Consider the following 16,863-nt stretch of genomic DNA (forward strand, 5'->3'; position numbering starts at 1 on the left):
CTGCTGCATTTCCAAACCCCGGAAATTCTTAACACAGATTGCAGCCACGTATTTCAAACTGCCTTTTCTGCAGTGAATGTCACAGGACACACAGACCAGACAATTCCTGGGATTTTCTTAAAGAGAAAGACCAGAGGGTTTCGCTGAGCCCTCCTCATCCTCACCATCTACATCTTTTTGTGAAGCACACGGAGAGAAGTGGAAAAGCAAAGTGCTGCATATCAGGGCTTCAGGCAGTAAGAGGAAAGGTTTCTGCAGCACTCACAGAGGCCCTGACACAACATGACAGAGAAGCCCAACGAGTAACAGGGCTCCAAATTGCAGGATTTTTGTGAAATCTAAAGGTTCAGTTACCCAACCAAAATAGACACCTTAAACAACTCACTGTGCTCCTCACCAGCTGCCCTGCCACACAGCTCGCTCTTGGAAATGCAGGGCGTATTTCTGTTTATATCTGCCTTAATTTTGGCCAGGGCCACCCTGCACTGCAGCAATCAGTCCCTGATCTGCAATTCCCTCGTGCCGTCTCGGTGCCCGCAATCAAATCACGCTGTCCCTGCTTGCATTGCTGTGACACAAAGACAAACTGCCACAGCTGCGTCCCGGGGATCCTTCCTGCAAATCAGTTAATTAGCTGCAGTGAAGGAGGAAAAATATGTTCCAATGTTCATTAGTTATTTAACAACATGAGTTGTGTTTTCCATATTAATTACATGTTCTAGATAAAGGCTGTTGCCAAAATACCGGCCGTAAATGGCACTGCTGGCAGTCTCCAGCTACAAGGGCTTTGTTCTCCTCAACAGCTCATCCCCAAGGTTCTGACCCAGCAGAGGAGCCAGAGTAGAAATGGGGTGACCGTGTCAGGTACAGGCTCAGGCCCCCTCAGCCTTCTGCCTTTACCAGCTCCAACTGGTACCTCTCTGCTGGAATCCATAAGGAGGAACCAAAGGAACGAAGCTGGTTTTAATTCACAGCTGAACTATTTCTGCACAAAACCATTCACAAGCATCTCCACTTCAGAATGAAAGTCATCCACTTCCATTTTGATTAAAATCAGTGTGGCTTTGGTTCTCTCCATACACGCTCCACAGGGTGACTTGCATCAGAACAGCAACAAGGCTGAGTTAAAATCAATGTGGTTGTTTTGGTTTGAGTTTGAGACAGTGAATGCCTGAGAAGCCTGTAAAAAATTGTCGTTTCCACCCAGTGCACAGAATTCTCCTTGGAGAGGCTTAAAAAGCAGCACGGATGAGCTGTGGGTAAAGGCCTGGCCAGAGGAAGAAAATCGAGTTCCCTGTGCTGACAGGAGACAAGTGACATTTCTGAGGAGGCAGCAGCCTGGTGTCCTGGGAGCCAGGTCCTTACCCCGTGTCTGGCTCTGTCAGCAGCCACAGCTCCCGTGCTGCTCGTGGGCACCCAGCATGCTGCAAGAACACACCAGCAGCAGCTCAGACCCAAAGGTGTCCCCAGCCACCCCCAGCACCAGGAGCCAGGGGGGATGGCTCAAGGACAGAGCTCTGAGCGGCAGGAGCGGCTGGCACCGAGCGGATGCGAGGTGACCCTGACTGTCCCACAGGCTTGTTCTTCATGCTTCTGAATATGGCCCTTCCCTGCTCCTTCCTGGCTGGATGACACAAGCAGTTTGCTATCTTAGCAGCAAGGCTGAACGCAAACACAGAGCTCCTCCAGCTGTCCCAGTTTCCCATTCAAACCAGTTTGCTTCACCATTCAAGCCCATTCTGCTCAGCACATGGAGCAAAGCAGTGAATGGGAGAACTCTCAGCTCCTGTGAGGACGAGCAGAATCACCCTCTGTGCTCCTCCTTGGCCACTGCTTGCACTGGGGACCTCAGCACACTGCTGACCCCCCCTGTGACCCCAGTGTGTCCCTCGGAGAGGGCCCTGTCCCGTGGCCGGGTTCAGAGCGTACTGGTCCACAGCTATGAGGTCAGCCCAGCCCTTGTTAGTCTTTCCTTGTTTTGCATCTGTCATGCTGCTGCTGTAATTAATCTTAATTAGTCACCACCCCTAACACAGCTTGTGACATTCAACCATCAACAACGCACTCCCAAATCTCACAGAGGCTTTTTAATCTGATCTGCTGTCCACCCACACTGCAGGTCTCACAACAATCAAATCCCTCAACAGCCAATGCAGGAACAAACCTGTTAAGAGGAGATTTATGGCAGAAATTTCAAATACAATCATTCATACTCTGTTGTTTAGGCCTGTTCTTCAAAAAGATGAAATAGAATGATTGTTTAGGAATAAACCTACTGCAGCATTATTTACGTACCAGTTATAGATACAACCAAAGAAAGCAAATATATTGTCTCAATTTTCCAACAAAAGGCAGTCTTTATATGGTTTTGTTGCTCCTAAACCACAAATAAAATAAATTTTTAAAAAAACACTTGCTACAGGGCAAGAGGCAGAAGCAACACAAAGAGTTTTATTACTCTGCTATGAAAACCTGCTTGAAGAGCTATATCTTGACTAACAGCACATGAACTCACTGGGAGGCACAGACAACTCTGCAGCCAAAGTGCTCCTCGGGGCACAAGACAGAGCTGAGCCCCTGTGAGCCAGAAGTTTTCTGCATTCCCCAGCAGAAGGTCATGTTCAGCCATCCCCCTGGCCAGGGGCTCACAGGGGCAGGGAGGTGATGTGACACAAAGCACGGCCAGCTCAGAGCCACTGCTGCCTGGAGTCACCAGCCCAGGGCCTGAGCAGGGCCAAAGGCAGCGTGGTGCCCGAGCCCCGGCAGGTGAGAGCATCACAGACCCAGGGGTCCGAGTGGACCACCCCCAAACACCCCAGCCAGGCTCAGGACAAGCAGCTGGGCACCGGGACCCAGCCCTTGGCCTCGGACTGCGGGAAATCCTCCAGCACTGCCTCCGCCCCAGCGAGGAGAGAGGCTCTCCCAGGGGATGTGAGGGGCAGGAATGGGCCACGCTGCAGCACAGGGTCACGGCCAGGGCAGACCCTCAGATTCGCTCTAACAAGTGCCTGTGCTCCCCAGGCTGTGCCTGGGAACGTGGGATGGGCTCGCTGCTCACCGTGTAGAGCTCGTTGGTGACTTTCAGGAGCTCCTCATGCATCTGGAGGCCAATCTCCTTGCTCTGCAAGACAAAAACAAGAAGAGGTGAGACTGTTGTGCTCAAAACATGCAGTTCTAAAACGAAAATACATTTCAGAGGAATCATAAACGTGAACACACAGTGCAGCAAAGTCTCATGCAGTTTCAGAGCGGCTCCATATTCATTTGAGGCTAACGCTTGCCCACAGATCATCCAAACTGGGTTTGGAGGAGGAATTTAATATAATTTAACTTATTTATCCTGCAAAACAGATGAATCTAAAATTACAGGCAATACTGCTTTGCCCCTCCACTGGTGAAATTCATTCCTAGCCCACAGCCAACTCCCCATTTGGGTGTAACGCACAACACTGTCCCACCGTTTGGGGACTGGCAGAGACTCACTTGGATACTGGCAGGTGTACATCCTCCTACAGCCATTCGTGTTCCCCAGATTGGCAGTTCCCTAGACTGGCATTCTCCAGCCCCACAGCATCACCTGTCAATCTGTCTTGATCTGAACCACTCAGAGAACACTTACTCTGTGATTAAACACATCTGCTGCTGGACCTGCGATTTCCAGCCAATGCTGGTATTTCAGAGCAAAGACTACCAGGGCTCCCCAGCACTGGCATCCCAGGCTTACATTTCCCTTGGCCATGACCCACTCCCTAGCTCCTCCTCAGTAGCTCATTTTCACCATTCTGACCCGAGTGAACCAAAGCATGTCTGAAAAAGGACATTACAAAATAGCTACACCACAGTTATATAATAAAGTTTCCAGTTTCACAACAGCAGCAGCCAAAGTTCAGCCAGCTGAGGAGACACTCACTGCCAGTGAGGAAGTCCTGGCATCCTCCTGTCTGCTGAAATCCCATTATCAGCCTGTGTTTTCCCTTTCCTTGCCAGGCAGGATGAGGGAGATGCAGTTGCCAGCCTCCTCCAGCATGGACACAGCCCTTTGTGGAGAGGCCACAGCACGGGGAGCTGCCCAGCACTGGAGTTTGGCTGCAGATCAAACCAACTCCTACTGCAGCCCAGCAGCTGGAGGTGCTGGGATGTGCTCACACTGCTTTCCTGCCTGCCTGCAATTACACCACAAATCTCTCCATGGAATCTTCTTGGCTAGGAAATACTTATTATAGCTTGAAGATGTGTTTAAACTAAGTATAGACACCCCCCTCCTCCCTCCCTAAACCAAGCCAAAACAAAACTGAGCAGTTTCTCCCAGATTTCCTCAAATAACTCCAGGAAGTTTTGTGCACGTGGGCAGGGAAAACAACATTCCATCAGGCTGGGTGATGAGAGAAGCCCTCGACACAGAAAGGTCCTCTAATTCCAGTCAATGGGACAACCTACATACTTTGAAAGTTTAATCTAGATTTTTAGAAGTTAGATTTAAAGCATAGCCTGAAGCAAGGAGTATAAAGAGTGTAAGTCCCACCCAGTAACCACAGTGTGTCCGTGAGTTAGTGCCAGGGTAGCTGGGACAGTCCCATCCTCAGAGGCCTGACTGAGGCACACTGGTCCCACTCCCACGGGTACAAGGTGCCAGGATGATGCCAGTGGCCAGAAGGTGCTCAGCTGCGGCTGCCAGGAACCCTCATCTGGACTGGAGCCCAGTCCCTTCCCCTGCCCACCAACACTGATGGTCATCATCGCTCTCAAAAATCTCACTGGGGCTTGCTAATTCACAACAGAGCCGTGGTAGATGTGCATCCCCCCAGACACAGCCCAAAGATGTTTGGGAACCTTCTCACTCTCTACAGCGCCCTGACAGGAGGGTGCAGCCAGGTGGGGGTCAGGGACAGGGACGAAGGGACAGGACAAGAGAAAACAGCCTCAAGTTGTGCCAGGGAGGTTTAGGTTGAATATTTGGAAAACATTTCTTCTTCATTCCTGGAGGAATTTAAAAGCTGTGTGGATGTGGCACCTGGGGACATGGGTTAGTGATGGCTTTGGCAGTTCTGGGGAAAGGGTGGACTCGATGGTCTCAGAGAGCTTTTCCAACCTAAAGCATTCTGTGATTCTAATAGGAGTTATCACAGTCAAGGTCTCCAAACAGGGGGCTTGGAGCCCACAGCCTGCAGGAGTCACATGTACCCCCCCAGCCATCCCTGCTGCCACGAGTCACAGGCCACTCCCCAAACCACGGCTTCCCAAAAGCCTGGGAGGAGGACAGGACAGGCTGGTGGCAGAAGCCGTGGCCCAGGCTGAGCTGCAGCTCCTGCCTCTGCCCCGGATTTCCTGCACGGTGCAGGACAAGGCCACAAAGCTGTAATTTTCAAAGCCAATTTTAGACTCTGAAATAGAGCAACACAAACTGGCTCCGTGTATTGTTCCGTGAGCTACACCTGCACAGGCAACCACAGGTGGGGAGCACAGTTAAAGAGCCAGCTGCCTACAGACACTAACCCAACACCTGGCCCCAGCTGCAAAGGGTCTGTGGTGTGGCTGGGAGTCTCCCAGCATCCAAGAGGGCAGTGAGGATGAGTGAGGATGCTGGAGCCTCTTTCAAGCACAGGCAAGCCAGCAGCTGAAGGACTTGCCTCTCCTCCAAGCCTGCTGCCTTCCCTTTCTCCAACGGAGAAATTATATTTGTGTACTGACAGGAGACAACACCAAAACATCATTCCAGTTCCTGGGACCATCCACAAAACCCAAACTACAATTTAGCTGCTTCCTTTATGCCTCACGTTCCTCCTGAAACCCACAGTTGCTCACTGAGACAGCAATGGCATCAAGTTAGCAATTTATTAAAACTCCTGCCACGCTGACAAAGTATGGGGAATGGATGTATGGATGACTGGCAACAGAGAACACTTACTCTAAAGACAAAGACAAGAGCTCCCATCCAGGCACTGCTTCTTCATCCAACCTCCATCCAGGACAAAGCAGCATGGGCTGTAATTAAGTTCACTGTTGCAGCACATAATTAAATCCCACACTGGGGAATAACCCAGCGCCCTTATTTTGGACACAGCAATGCTCTGTCTCAAACGTGTAATTTCCTGTATCCCATACCTGGAAGAAGCATCAAACTTCCTTCCTTCAGCCACAGCAGAAGGTCAGCAGGAGCAAGCACCTGCCTGGCAGTGGGTCCCTCACCCTGGGCTTGAGTGTGCCAGGGCACACTGTGAGGTTTCATGGTGACAGACTCGCCCTGACAGCAGAGTGAGCCACAGGGACACAGCTCAGCATCTCCACTCACGGCTGCCCATTAGCAACATCAGCACGCCCGCCTTGATCCTCTCCTGCATCGGAACGTGGCTCACACTGGGAGCTCCGGGGAAATCTGCCCAACTGAGTTTTCTTCTTCTGCTTTCCTCACAGAATGCCAGAGTGGTTTGGGTTGGAAGGGCTCCCAGCCAGACACCAGAGGAGGCGAGCTGGAGCCGCTGCTGCTGGCCGGGGCGAGGACACTTGGGTGGAGGGGGACAAACCACACTGCCCGTTCAGCAGTGGTGACCCCCGCTGTGACCCCACCTGTGCCAGGCTCAGCCAGGGAAGCCCAGGGAGCGGCAGCTCAGCTCAGCACCCCCTCTTTCCAGGCAGATTACCGCTTGCTGAGCAATTGCTCCTTTGCTACGCTCATCCTGTACCGCGAGCCCTCCCGCCCTTCCCCGGGCTTGTTTACATTTACATAATGAAGGCAGGAAGCACAAAACCTCCTGGCTCCTTATGTCCCTGCAGCGTGTCACAGGCCATTAATAAACTCTAGATGGGAAGAATTCAAAGTGACATTTCTGGAAAAAAATGTTACTCTAATTTACCATCAAAGAGCAATCTCCAGCACACCCAGCAGCTGAACCACGACTGCAGGTGCTTTAACCCTTCTGGAGCTGGGTTATCTGCCAGCAGCCTTGCACAGCCTGGCCCCCCTGGAGGAGGGCTTGGAGCACTTTACCCACCACACTCAAAGCCAGACTGGACACCACAGCGAAAGATCCCTCCTCTGAGCAGTTTCATATGCTACAAGGCTGGATCTCCACAATCCATTTACCAGCATGCTCCTGCTTCCACACAGGTGCCCCAGGTTCCCACCGAGCACTGCTGTGAAGTGGGAAGTGCAGCCTCAGAATCCTTCAGACAAGGCATGCCATAGGTTGAGAAAAATAAATAACCTGAATATGCCCAAAAGTGGCAGCCTCCCTGTCCAGTTGAAAGGCAAACACTGACACAAAGTATTTCTCTGATTTAGCTGAACATTATTTCCAGGGACAGGTAAGTCCAAGGAACAGACAGTGAAATCACAGATGGCCACAGCTGTAAAGGTTCCTCTGGACGCAAAGCAGGTGCTGGCCCTGGCAGGCTGCAGAGTCCCACCAGCTCTCCTGGCAGGAGATGGAGGAGGGAGAAACAAGGAGCAAACATTTCTATTGAATTTAAGTGTTGAGCCCCAGAAGTTAAATTTTAAGTTCAAAAATGAGGGGAGATGGAAGAACAACAAACACAAAGAAATATTTCTGCTGAATGGATGAAATACTTCCCCATCCTGTCCTGGCTGAGGATTGACACACAACAGGAGAACACTCAAAACACTCAATACCTGTCCTTGTTTGCAAGCTGGCTGAATTTGTCCTGGGATTCCAAATGAGACACACCATCCACAGACATGGGCAGGGAAAGCAGAAGCATAGTTTAAATATAAATCTCAAAAACTGGTTCAGAGCAAAATGCAAATGGGAGGAACATTTTGAGAACTGGACTAACTGACATCTACCAAGTATCTCCATTTCTGGAGGGCAGGAGAACAGGAAAAGGGATGATATCCCATATCAAATCAGCCAACACAAACCCGACCTTGCAGTTTAATTTCTAGGTCAGATCTATAAACTAGAGGAAACTGGCCATAAAAATATCACATGAAATTTATTCTCCAGTCAGGCTGAAATCTCAAGATAAGCCCTGATTATGAGCCTTCTCCTGCTGGAAAGGCAGGTGCCCTGTGGCTCACCCTGCTCACTCACTACAGCCCCCAGCTGCCCCTGAGGAAAACAAGGCCACAGAGCCTACCCTCTGCTGGGACTCTTTGTGCTCTTACCACACTCCTCACCTTCAATGAACAGTTCTGGTCCACCTGACTGTGTGATTCTCAGAAGTCTCTGATGCTCCTTTTTAATTTGGTTATCATTAATAATTCTGTATCATCAGCAGATTTTGTCATCTTACTGTTCAGGCTTTTTCCAAATAATTTATTAGGAACTGCACTGGAACTCTCCTTCCCCTTTTTCCTGCTTTTTAACTAATCATTAATCCAGAAAACAACCCCTCTCTACTCTTCAACAGCTCTTCAAGAATTTCAGCTAAGGCCCTTTTCCAGTGAAGGCCCTACAACCAGCTAATGACATGATCTCTGGCTCCTGGAAATACCTCCACCGAATTTCTGAGGCATGACTCTTGTCTTCAGGAAGCACAGTGACTCCTTTCTTGTACCTGCCTCATAGCTGTCATCTTGCTCTTGAGCGAGGTTCCACCCAACAAGCCTGTTCTGACCTGTGCTCTGAAGCCCTCCAAAGTCTTGAAAAAAGTCAGCCTGTTTCCACCTCTCATTTCTCTGGCACTGACACTTTGAGCACCAGGTCACACCTCACACTCTAGACTTGACAGGTCTAGATCTCAGTTTCTTTAGAACTCTAGGATAAATACTACCTGGAAAGACTTTTAGGGATAGTCCCTTGCAAGATTTGCTCCGCAAGATTTATGACAGTTCTATTTTAGACTAAAATGCCAGGATGGACGCTCACGAAGCAAGGCTGCCCAGGTTACCTTTTTGAAGAGCCTGATGACATCCTCACTGATCTGCGACAGCCGGACGATGACGTTGTTCATGAAGATGTCATTCAGGGTGGCGTGGTCTCGGCTCTCCCGACGGGTCTGCGTCAGAACCAGGTACCAGCAGTTCACAGGGGACAGGAGGTGCTGATCTTTCCTAGAGAATTGTGGAAAAGAAAAATCCAAAAGGTCAGATGAATGCATCAAAAAGGCACACACTTCCAAATGAACGCCGTCAGCGCATCGCCCCCCTCCTATGCCCACAGTCACTGGGATTCGGGGCGTGATCTCTTCTTCCCGTTGTACCAGCACTGCCACGCAGGGATGTCCAGGGGCACACAAGCACCTGTACCACACCAGGCCCCCAGCCAGCCCCTTCCCAAACTGGGTGCTCTGGAAGATGGCAGAGGAGAAGATACATCCCTGGAAAGGGAGAGAGCTTGGCTCATTCTTTCCACTCGCAGTACGAATACGGCTGTCACTCCGCTGCAGAAGGGCCCTTTGCCACCCGAGACACTGTGCTGGCTTTAGTGCACTAAAAAGTGCTCATGAAAGGGCTCTGCATTGCCTCAGAGCGTCTGTGCACAACATGAACACACTCGGGTGTGCTGCAGGGGACAGCGTGGAGACTGCAGACCCCTCTGCAGGCACAGACAGAACAACTGCGTGCTGACACCGGGACGAGTCCGTGGCCTGGGAGCCACCGGAGCCATGGCGACTGGAGAGGCAGGGCTGGGCACGGCTGCACGGGGACAAAGGAGCACTGAAGGCACCGTGATTCCTGAGAGTGTCACAGCCTCATCAGAATAATGACACACATGAGCAGCTGGGGAAGTGGTGCAGATGAGCCTGGAAAGGGCAGGTACAGAGCAGTCTGGAAGATAAAAATGTATTAAGGGAGTCTCTGGACATGGAATGGACAGTGAGGACTCAGCAGGAGAGAGCACTGTAATCAAGCTGACCTGATTAACACCACCAACACCAGCACTGGTGCCCAGGTCCTTTAGAACAGTGGAGAACCACTCATCACCTGTGGACACTGCACAGCAGCAGCTTCTAGAATTGCAAGCAATGCAAAGTCCCAATACTGCCCTGAGCTAATGGGTGAGGCCAGACATCCCCTGAACCTCTGTGGGCTCCATCTCTGAACCAGAGCTCCTTACTGGCCAATTCCTTCAATTCCTTGGTGCACAGTGCAGCACCCAGCAACACAAAACCAACACGCAACAGCCAGATGCCAAAGGGACAGAGAGGATCTGAATAGCAACTCATCATCAGCAGAGCTTGGCATAAGACAGCAGTAAAGCCTCACACCACAGAGACCGAGTAAACAGATTAAATGGGATTTAGTAATATGGAATAAATAGGATTTAGTAATGTAACAGCAAAAATCACTGCTCTTGCAGTTGAAACAAGAAAAAAATCACCAGGGGTTAGAGGAAGAAACAGACTGTGAAGAGCCTGGGGCTGGCGAGGAGAAGGGCAGCAAGCAGGCAAAGCCCAGGCTCTCTGTGAAAGGCACTGAACAGCAGCTGCAGTCTTTGGCCACTGAACTGAACAACATGAGCTTCATCTGGAACAAAGGGCACAATTCCAGCTGAGAGACTTTCACAGAGACCGCTGGCAGAAGAAGAGACAGGGACAAACACTGTGGCCCAGGGAGGCAAAGGTGGAGTGTAGTGGAGAGCTCGGGCTCAGGTGCCACAAGGAGAGCAGCCAGGACCAGCACCTGGCTCCATGCTACCAGTGCTGCCACATGGTCCAGGGGCACGGATTGTGCTGGGCACAGCCCCTACATCCTGCTGGGCACAGCCCCTGCTGGGCACGGGGCACACATCCTGCCAGGGACAGGGCACACATCCTGCTGGGCACAGCCCCTGCCGGGCACGGGGCACACATCCTGCCAGGGACAGGGCACACATCCTGCTGGGCACAGCCCCTGCCGGGCACGGGGCACACATCCTGCTGGGCACAGCCCCTGCCGGGCACGGGGCACACATCCTGCCAGGGACAGGGCACACATCCTGCTGGGCACAGCCCCTGCCGGGCACGGGGCACACATCCTGCCAGGGACAGGGCACACATCCTGCTGGGCACAGCCCCTGCCGGGCACGGGGCACACATCCTGCTGGGCACAGCCCCTGCCGGGCACGGGGCACACATCCTGCCAGGGACAGGGCACACATCCTGCTGGGCACAGCCCCTGCCGGGCACGGGGCACACATCCTGCTGGGCACAGCCCCTGCCGGGCACGGGGCACACATCCTGCCAGGGACAGGGCACACATCCTGCTGGGCACAGCCCCTGCTGGGCACAGGGCACACATCCTGCTGGGCACAGCCCCTGCCGGGCACAGCTCCTGCACTGCTCGCGCTCCCCGGCGAGACCCCGTGCCCCCGACACCGCCAGGAGAGGAGTTGTGGCAGGGGACACAACAACCCACAGCAGCTGCCCACCCCCAGCACGAGCACCAAGCGTGGTCCTGCAGAGCCCAGCTGGACACCTCTGGCCTGGCACACGCGGGGAGCAGGACCAGCCCCAGCTGCAATGGGCAGTGGCCTCCATGGGGCCTTGAGGTCACCGGCCAGCAGAATGGCACAAGCCAGTATCCTCACCACAGAGCAGACACCTCCAAAATGAAATTCTGAGTCAAGGTTGTTTTTCTTTCTATTTTTTCAGATATTTTCTGGTTTAGCCAAGCTCACAAATGTGGTTAAACTGAAAAGAAGCTGCTTTTGAAAACACATTTTTACATATTCATGAATTTCACAATTGCATCACTGGTTTGATTTTCACACAATCCCAGGACTCAGTTCATATTTCCTACTTCAAAGCTTTCTTTCACAATATTTCCACTAAGGATCTGCCTCCCTCCAACACCATACAGCTAAGCACCGAAAAAGCACATACTTTATTGCAAATAAAGTGCAGTAAACTCCATTTCCAGAAACTGCTTCCAACTCTGAGCCTGCCAGTGAGCCTCCATGAAACACACAGCATCTGGACAGCTGATGACTGGGCTACACACAAAAACCAGGGCTATAGACCAGGCCCACCACTATTTGCACAATCAAAGCAGCGCCTGAATTCAAGACCCTTCAAGAAATCAAGGGGTTTGACTCTTTCCTAGTCCCCAATTCCTACTTTTTAATTGTATTGCTCAAGAAGTGCACAGTAAGTGCAATTCACGCAGCACAGGTCACTTCCACTTCCACAGTGGTGGAAGTCTTGGGAAGACCCATGTCCAGTTCCTCTGTGAGCCCCACACAGGGATGAGACAGACGAGCTCACTGCTGACGTGATGGACTGTGCTCTGCTTTAGGACCAACCTCCCGTGCTCACAGCAGCCTCTGCCCATCGTTTTGCACCAGTTTGCCCCCGGGAATGCCCACTTACTTGAACTGGTGCTCTCTGGAGCTGCGGATCTTGGAGGAGAAGCGCTCAGCCAGCTTCTCCAGGCTGCGGGAGTACTCCAGCTCGATCTCGGCCTTCCTGCGGAAGAACTCCTGCAGGTCCTGCAGCAGCTGCAGGCGCGACTCCGACTGCTGCTCCAGGCATTTGAACTGCTCCACCAGCTGCGTTCGGATTTCTGCAGGCACACACGAGAGGAGAAAGAACAGAAGACATCAGCTACAGACACTGGCCGGGAGGGTTCTCCTCCCTCGTCCCAGAGCAAACAGCACGGCTCTGCTGGAGCTCCCTCCAGGCCCCGGGTGAATTCAGGGCTCAAGAAGGCCAAAGGATCTGCTTCCCGAGAGAGAGCAGAATGGTGCCATTGACCAGCCGCACATTAAAATTATTCTGTGTCAAAACAAACGGTCTTACAACACTGAGACCAGCCGCAGAGCTTTCAACTGCCTTTTGAAACCAGAAAACCATACTTCTATCTGGTACTACCTGAAATCACACAGTATTCTCATATAAACTAACATTTTATTTATTGATAAATGTCCATGTGAATACCTTCAAGATGGCCAGCACGGACCTTAAGGAAGCTGGCACTGCCACGCACCCTTCTCTCACCCCATCCCCCTGCACTGCCAGGTTTAACAACAAATCCAACCCAGCTTTGGCTCAAAGGCTTAAAAAGTCTTTCACACCCTCCAAATCCCAGCTCAATAACACCAAGGGTTTCATCTGTTCCATGTTTATTTGCTTTCCCTGAGGACCTTCAGACACCGGGACAGACACACTGCAGCCCCCTGCGACCTTTCCCAAACGGGCTCAGCGGTGCCTGGAGGTGCATGTGGCGCGTGGGGATGGGCTCCTTGGGCAGCTGGTGTCTCCTGCAGCGTCCTGCAGGGAACAGGCACTGCAGGAACAGCAGACAGAGCTGCTCTCCAGCGCTGGCCCTGCCAGAGCCCACCACCTCGGCTGCAAATCCCCCACACGGGGGATTCTGATCCCAGCATGACAGGCAGGCAGCGGGAAGGGAGCGCTGCTCATGGGCACAGCCAGACCCCTTGCCCTGTCTGCAAGAGAAGCAATACAGCACCTGTGGCACAGGATGTGATGGAAATATACCTCCCCAACTCTTCCCAGCCCTGGGCAGGGTTTCTGCAGCTCGGTGAAGTGCACCTGGCCTGTGCAGGAGCTGCTCACTCTTCCTGGAGCAGCAGCTGAGCTCTGCCCAGAGGGACAGGGAGCCCAGCAGGAGGGCATGTGCAGAACTGAAGGGAGAGAGAAAATGAGACTAGACCATAGGAAAATCTATTCAAACTGAGAACAATTGGGCTGATCTGGCTGCGGGGGGCAGCTGCATGGCGGAGAGATCAGAGGAGCTGGAATGGCAGGGGTCAGCTGATGGAACTGCCATGTGCTGCCTCCCTGTTCCCAGAGCCCTCGGGGACAGGGGAGAGCAGCCCCCAGCTGCCCACCACCACACAGCCCTGGCAGAAGGCAGGTGGGCACAGCTGAGGTGAGGCAGCTCCTGCATGTGCTCACCTTGAGACCCTTCACTTTCCTCCCCTCATGACAGCGCCCAGACCAGCGACGGCACTTGTGGCCATTTCAGTCTACCTACAGAAACAGCCTCTTTAATGCTCCTAATAGCTGTATAAGCCATCCATAACACACAAGATGTCCTTTGCCTTTCCCTAAGGTTCGTAAGTATGTCTGTTTTTCTCACTTTGCTCAGCTGACACTGGTGAGAAGCCAAGGCCCCTGGCAGAGGAGGATGGGTGAGGCAGAGCAGGGATGCCCAGCACAGCTGCTGCCTCTGCCCAGACAGGGGTTTCCCTGGGACTCTGGGCATCTGCTGCACACAGACATACAGACATCAGCCCTCACTCACAACAAGCTGTAGAACCTCCAAAATGAAGGACAATCCCACTCCACTGAGAATGCTAGAGATACCTTTAAAAGTTAAATTCTCTGCTAAAAGAATGCAGGAAAGGATGCTAAATTGCAAACACAATTTCACAACAACCAGTATCGGTGCCTCAGTCTTTATTCTCTCTGTTCCCAGTTTGCTGGAGTCCAGCTCTCTCTGTCCCTGGCACACTTTGACCTTTATCAGCAGAATTTCTTTTTTCTCCTATGCCTGTAACGTGTTGACTTGACACTTCTAGTTTTCCTTGCAGGAGTTCAGCCAGGTCAGTGCCAGCCCAGCACGTAGAGGCAAAGGACAGGCTCTGTGGGCACAGGGAGCTGCCAGCTGTGACCCTAAAGCCACACAGTGACAAGCCATCACACCAACAGTGGGGATGGGCACCGACCCCAGGGGCTGCTGCTGCATGCTAAATGGGAAGGGTTTGTGTAGAAAACAAAATACAAAGCTGCTGGCATCACCAATGCAACGACAGATGTGGCAGCAGAGAGAAGGACATCGCCCAGTGCTCCAAGGGTCCCTGGGAGCCAGCGCTCCCAGGGACAGCTCTGACAGCTCCTGCACTGCTTGCAGCCATGCCACATCCACCCTGTCCATTGTTGGGGGACTCACAGGCCTGGAATTCCAACCTCCAACCAACTGCCAATTATGCTTTCCACGTTAGATAATCTTCTCTTCAGCACTGAACCCAAAAACTTTACCTTTGGCCCCTCAGCTGGCATCAGGCACCATGGGAGCCAAGCCCAGCAGAAGGACAGCAGGCTATCCTGCAGAGCTCATGGACAGGCAACACATGGGAAGTTCAGGATGGGTTATTAAATAAACCCAATCCTACACAGGCAAACACTGGTGAAAAGCAGGCAGTGGAAGATCCTGGGTGGTTAGGACTTGCAAAGGCTGGAGCCCAAAGTGAGCAGGAGCGGCCACGGGAGCCAGGCGTGCTCAGCGCGGGGAGCCGCAGCCATGGGGCCGGTGCTGCTGCAGCCAGCACGGCTTGCCCGGCAGCACCCTCCTCCTCCTCCTCCTCCACCAGGAGATGCCGGCTTTCGCACAGCACCCTCCCAGTCCCGCCAGGCCAGAGCCCCGCTCTGGCTGCTCAGACAGGGGCAGACAAAAGCAGAGGTTTCTCTGGCAACGCGCTGGGACGAAGCTGCGGAGCCCCCGCAGGGAGCAGGACAAAGCCCCGCTGCCAAGTGCCCAGCACACAGCCCCGGCTGCAGCCCACCCATCCCGGCTGCCCCACGAGGCTGGGTTATCTGAATTATCCATCCAGGACAACAGTGCTGTCAGGGATCCTCCCGCTGGGCAGCCTGAGACAGCCGCTCCTCTAACATATGCTTCACCCCACTGATTTGTGACAAGTGAGAAAATATGCTTGGCAACAAAAGCCATTATTTTCTCACAACTGGGATGAGACCCAATAGTCCATTGCAAATATAGCACAGCAAGCTGGACTCAGGGAGGATCCAATTCTTATACAAATACAGAATACACTAACAAGGCCATTTGACTCTCAATTGTTTTTATGGCCCCTCCAGAGTATCCCTGCGCCGCCTTCCCTAAAAGTCCAGCCCTCTTCATAGCAAAAATACCTTGGATGTATTTTCCAGAGCTTTGTCTTCCCATGTTTGATCAGCACACAGCATTTCCCCTGGGAGAGCTCTCACGCACACACAGAGCTAATGCAACTCGAGCCCGGATCCATCATGGAACACCAGGCAGCTGCTCCAGCAGGAAAAGCCCAGCTGCAAGCAGGTGATGCCAGCACAGCCCCAGGACACAGAGGCCAGGCTCTCTGTGCGGTGCTGAGGAGCCAGGCTCGGGGCAGGGCAGTTCTGAGAGCCCACTGGCAGCTCTGGGAGCCCACACGTGTCCTGGGATGCTCCCGCTGCCGGCGCCTCCGGCACTGCTTTCCCCACACGGGGCTGGGAGCAGCAGCACAGGGATGCAAGGGATGGGCTGCCAGAGGACCATCCACCTTCCTGCGAGGGCTGCAGCCAGGAGAGGCTTGGGCAGGTCCCAGCAGTGACAGTACTGAGCCCTGAGCCAAGGAGCTGCAGGGCCCACAGCCTGGAGCATCCGCAGACAGAAATGCCAGGGTGCCTCCAGCCGCTGTGCCAGTCCCTGTGGAGCTGCCAGAGGGGACCTGCAGTGAAAGCAAACAGCCCAAAGCTGCCCAAGCCTCCCTGGAGGGGACCTGCAGTGAAAGCAAACAGCCCAAAGCTGCCCAAGCCTCCCCTCTCCTTCCTTCCCTGCAATTAGTAACATCATTGCCTAGACAAAGACAAGAGATACGGATCCTGGTAAAACAAAGAACAAGACAAGTCTTTTATCTGAAATGAGTGTTCCCAGTTAAAGAAAAAAAAAATCTCTCCAGGATGAAAACAACTCCTGTGGCACTGGCATTTTTCAGGTTTGTTCAGTGTGTCTGTAATCCCCAGCCCATGCTGCAGCACTTTGTGTGCACAGCCCCAGTTTTCCCTCACCAAGCCCCCACACTGCGACTTGCTGGGCTGTGAGGCAACAACTGCAACCACTCAGGAGGGAAGTGAAAGTGTAAGATACCTTATCTTGAACCCAGTGACTTCTCTCCTGGGAAACCCCTGTCCTGGAGCAGCCCCTCATTTAATGCAAAGGGCAGAGGAAGATGAGAACAGCCCCTCAATGTCCAAGAACAAATA

At 52.8% G+C, this 16,863-nt stretch overlaps 1 protein-coding gene across 2 annotated transcripts in view; it reads right to left on the reverse strand.

The window, feature by feature from the left end:
- SRGAP3 (SLIT-ROBO Rho GTPase activating protein 3) overlaps nt 1–16,863 on the reverse strand; it is a 77,049-nt gene that overhangs the window by 31,172 nt on the left and 29,014 nt on the right. For both annotated transcript variants that reach the window (XM_068202384.1, XM_068202383.1), the window contains exons 2-4: nt 12,250–12,442; nt 8,848–9,010; nt 3,059–3,121 (exon numbers count right to left, since the gene is read on the reverse strand). In XM_068202384.1, coding sequence (XP_068058485.1) covers nt 3,059–3,121; nt 8,848–9,010; nt 12,250–12,442 — 419 coding nt within the window. The remainder of the gene's footprint in view (nt 1–3,058; nt 3,122–8,847; nt 9,011–12,249; nt 12,443–16,863) is intronic.

The sequence above is a fragment of the Anomalospiza imberbis genome, chromosome 11 (assembly GCF_031753505.1).
Source record: "Anomalospiza imberbis isolate Cuckoo-Finch-1a 21T00152 chromosome 11, ASM3175350v1, whole genome shotgun sequence".
NCBI lineage: Eukaryota > Metazoa > Chordata > Aves > Passeriformes > Viduidae > Anomalospiza > Anomalospiza imberbis.